At 44.6% G+C, this 1,896-nt stretch overlaps 1 protein-coding gene across 1 annotated transcript; it reads right to left on the bottom strand.

The window, feature by feature from the left end:
- Positions 1-420: 420 nt before the first annotated feature.
- LOC147888410 (uncharacterized) lies at positions 421-1,664 on the bottom strand. The gene has a single exon (XM_087393021.1). It carries the CDS (start codon positions 1,370-1,372, stop codon positions 473-475), a length of 900 nt encoding a protein of 299 aa, XP_087249147.1. The 5' UTR covers positions 1,373-1,664; the 3' UTR covers positions 421-472.
- Positions 1,665-1,896: the final 232 nt, after the last annotated feature.

Raw genomic sequence — 1,896 nt, 5'->3', positions numbered from 1 at the left:
AGATAGTGAAGAGAGAGAGAGAGAGAGAGAGAGAGAGAAAGAACTTTATGTAGAAACCCTACATATCACTTGCATGCAAGAAGTATTACTTTAAAACCCTGAATGTGTGAATATAGCCTTTAAAATAACATATTTTCTCTATGCAAATTTTGTTTTTTTCCAAACTCACATTATAAACTCCTTCTTAATGGATACATAACATCTAGGCCTTTGAAGTTTAACAATTAATGACATGTGTATGATTATCATATAGAAGTAAGATCTGGGGTTGTGCCACACACGACATAATATCTCCGAAAATGCATAAAAACACAAGGAAAAGTTATAGAAAGCAATTAGCTAAGTAAAAACAAGGAAGACACAGTCATTCTCTCACTACGTAGCCGAAAAAAACTCTACATACGCGACAGAAAGCTAACGGTCACTCTAACTGCAATATGGCTCCAGAGTCCATGATCAGGTATTGCACCATTCACTCCTGCCTCTGCAGCCGCATTTTCTCGGTAAATTTGGCGATGAAATCTTCTGCTCTTCTGTTCAGCTCCTCCACAGTCATAGACGGCTCTCTTCTCAGAGCTTTTGCCTCCATCTCCTTTACTTCTTGCATTCCGACATTCCGGGTTGGAGGTGGATCCCGGAAAGTGTTCACCTTGCCACCTCTGCGCACTGCTTGGCCGACGGTGTTCTCGAATTTCTGATCGGATGAGCTCCGTTGCCGTTTCTCCTCGATCGCTTTCCAGGTCTCCTCTAAGGAATTACCTTGCCGAGGGATTGTTTCTGCCGGCGCATTCAAGGTTCCCTTAGACACCTTGCTTTGTGCATGACTTTCTTTTGTCGACCAAGGCACTATATCGCTGCTAAAAGAGGAGGGATGCGTTTGGATTCGGTCTTGTCGCTCATGGTTACTTGAAGGAACCAGTGCCAGCTCTCGAAGAACATCTTCCCTAGTGAAGGTTTCAGCGTTTGGTGGTAATGTGGAATCCCCACGCTCAGCCACTAAAAAAGAGATGGGTAGCGCATCCTTGGCCGATGGAAAAACTTCGTGCTGGGAATTGGGAGCTCCAATAACATCGTCTGCAGGGAACCCCGCTTCTTCGCATCTTATCAAATTTTGAAGTCGTCCACTTTCAAAGTGATCGACCTTGGTGGTCGCAACTATGGTCACTATTAGAGAATTCAGAAGGAAGAACAGGAAAGGTGGAGTGAGAAATGCATTCAACAGCTTCAACAAGCGGCATGCTACGTTGACACAAATTGCTGGTAGGACGGGGAAGGTAAAGGTTAAGAGCAAAGGAAACACGACAAGGTTCATCTTCAGGATGACTGGTGCAAAGACCACAAGCGATCTCATTGCCGAAGTGAAATGTCTCATAACTTGCGGTGAAGCTGTTGTGATAGCTGAAAAGCCAATACGTGAGAATTCAGGAATGTGGAGGACTGACAGCTTGAGCAAGTAGTACTGTGCAGGCAAGAAGTAGAGCTGGGATGGAGGGAGGTAATTGAAAAACACTACATGGGTTGAAAGCTAGAGAAGGGGAAATAGCAGAGCTAGGTGAAACATCGAGCGTACGGGACGTTTGAGACAACCAGAAGGTTGCAGGCTGCAGCATATTTTATATAGATGCAGGGCAGATGGATAGAGATAGACTGAGAGAGAATGTGATATCTAGAACAAGATCACAAGGCAAGGATTGAGTGCAGGAGGAATTGGGTGGCTTGGGGGATTCAATATACGATGACGAGGTAGGATGAAGCTGACAAAAGTGGGTGATAAAACCCTTGGAGACGTGGATGAGTAAGAGCGACGTTAACAAGTTCATTGTGATGGAGGTGTTGAAGCCAAAAGGTGGTACACAGATGAGACGATGTTAGCTGGCGATTGATGAAGAAAAACCA

The sequence above is a fragment of the Dipteris shenzhenensis genome, chromosome 21 (genome assembly GCF_047967505.1).
Source record: "Dipteris shenzhenensis isolate YYH24624 ecotype China chromosome 21, Dip_SZ_1.0, whole genome shotgun sequence".
Classification (NCBI taxonomy): Eukaryota; Viridiplantae; Streptophyta; class Polypodiopsida; order Gleicheniales; family Dipteridaceae; genus Dipteris; species Dipteris shenzhenensis.
The sequence above is the reverse complement of the archived record's forward strand: the minus strand, read 5'-3'. Positions and strand labels throughout refer to the sequence as shown.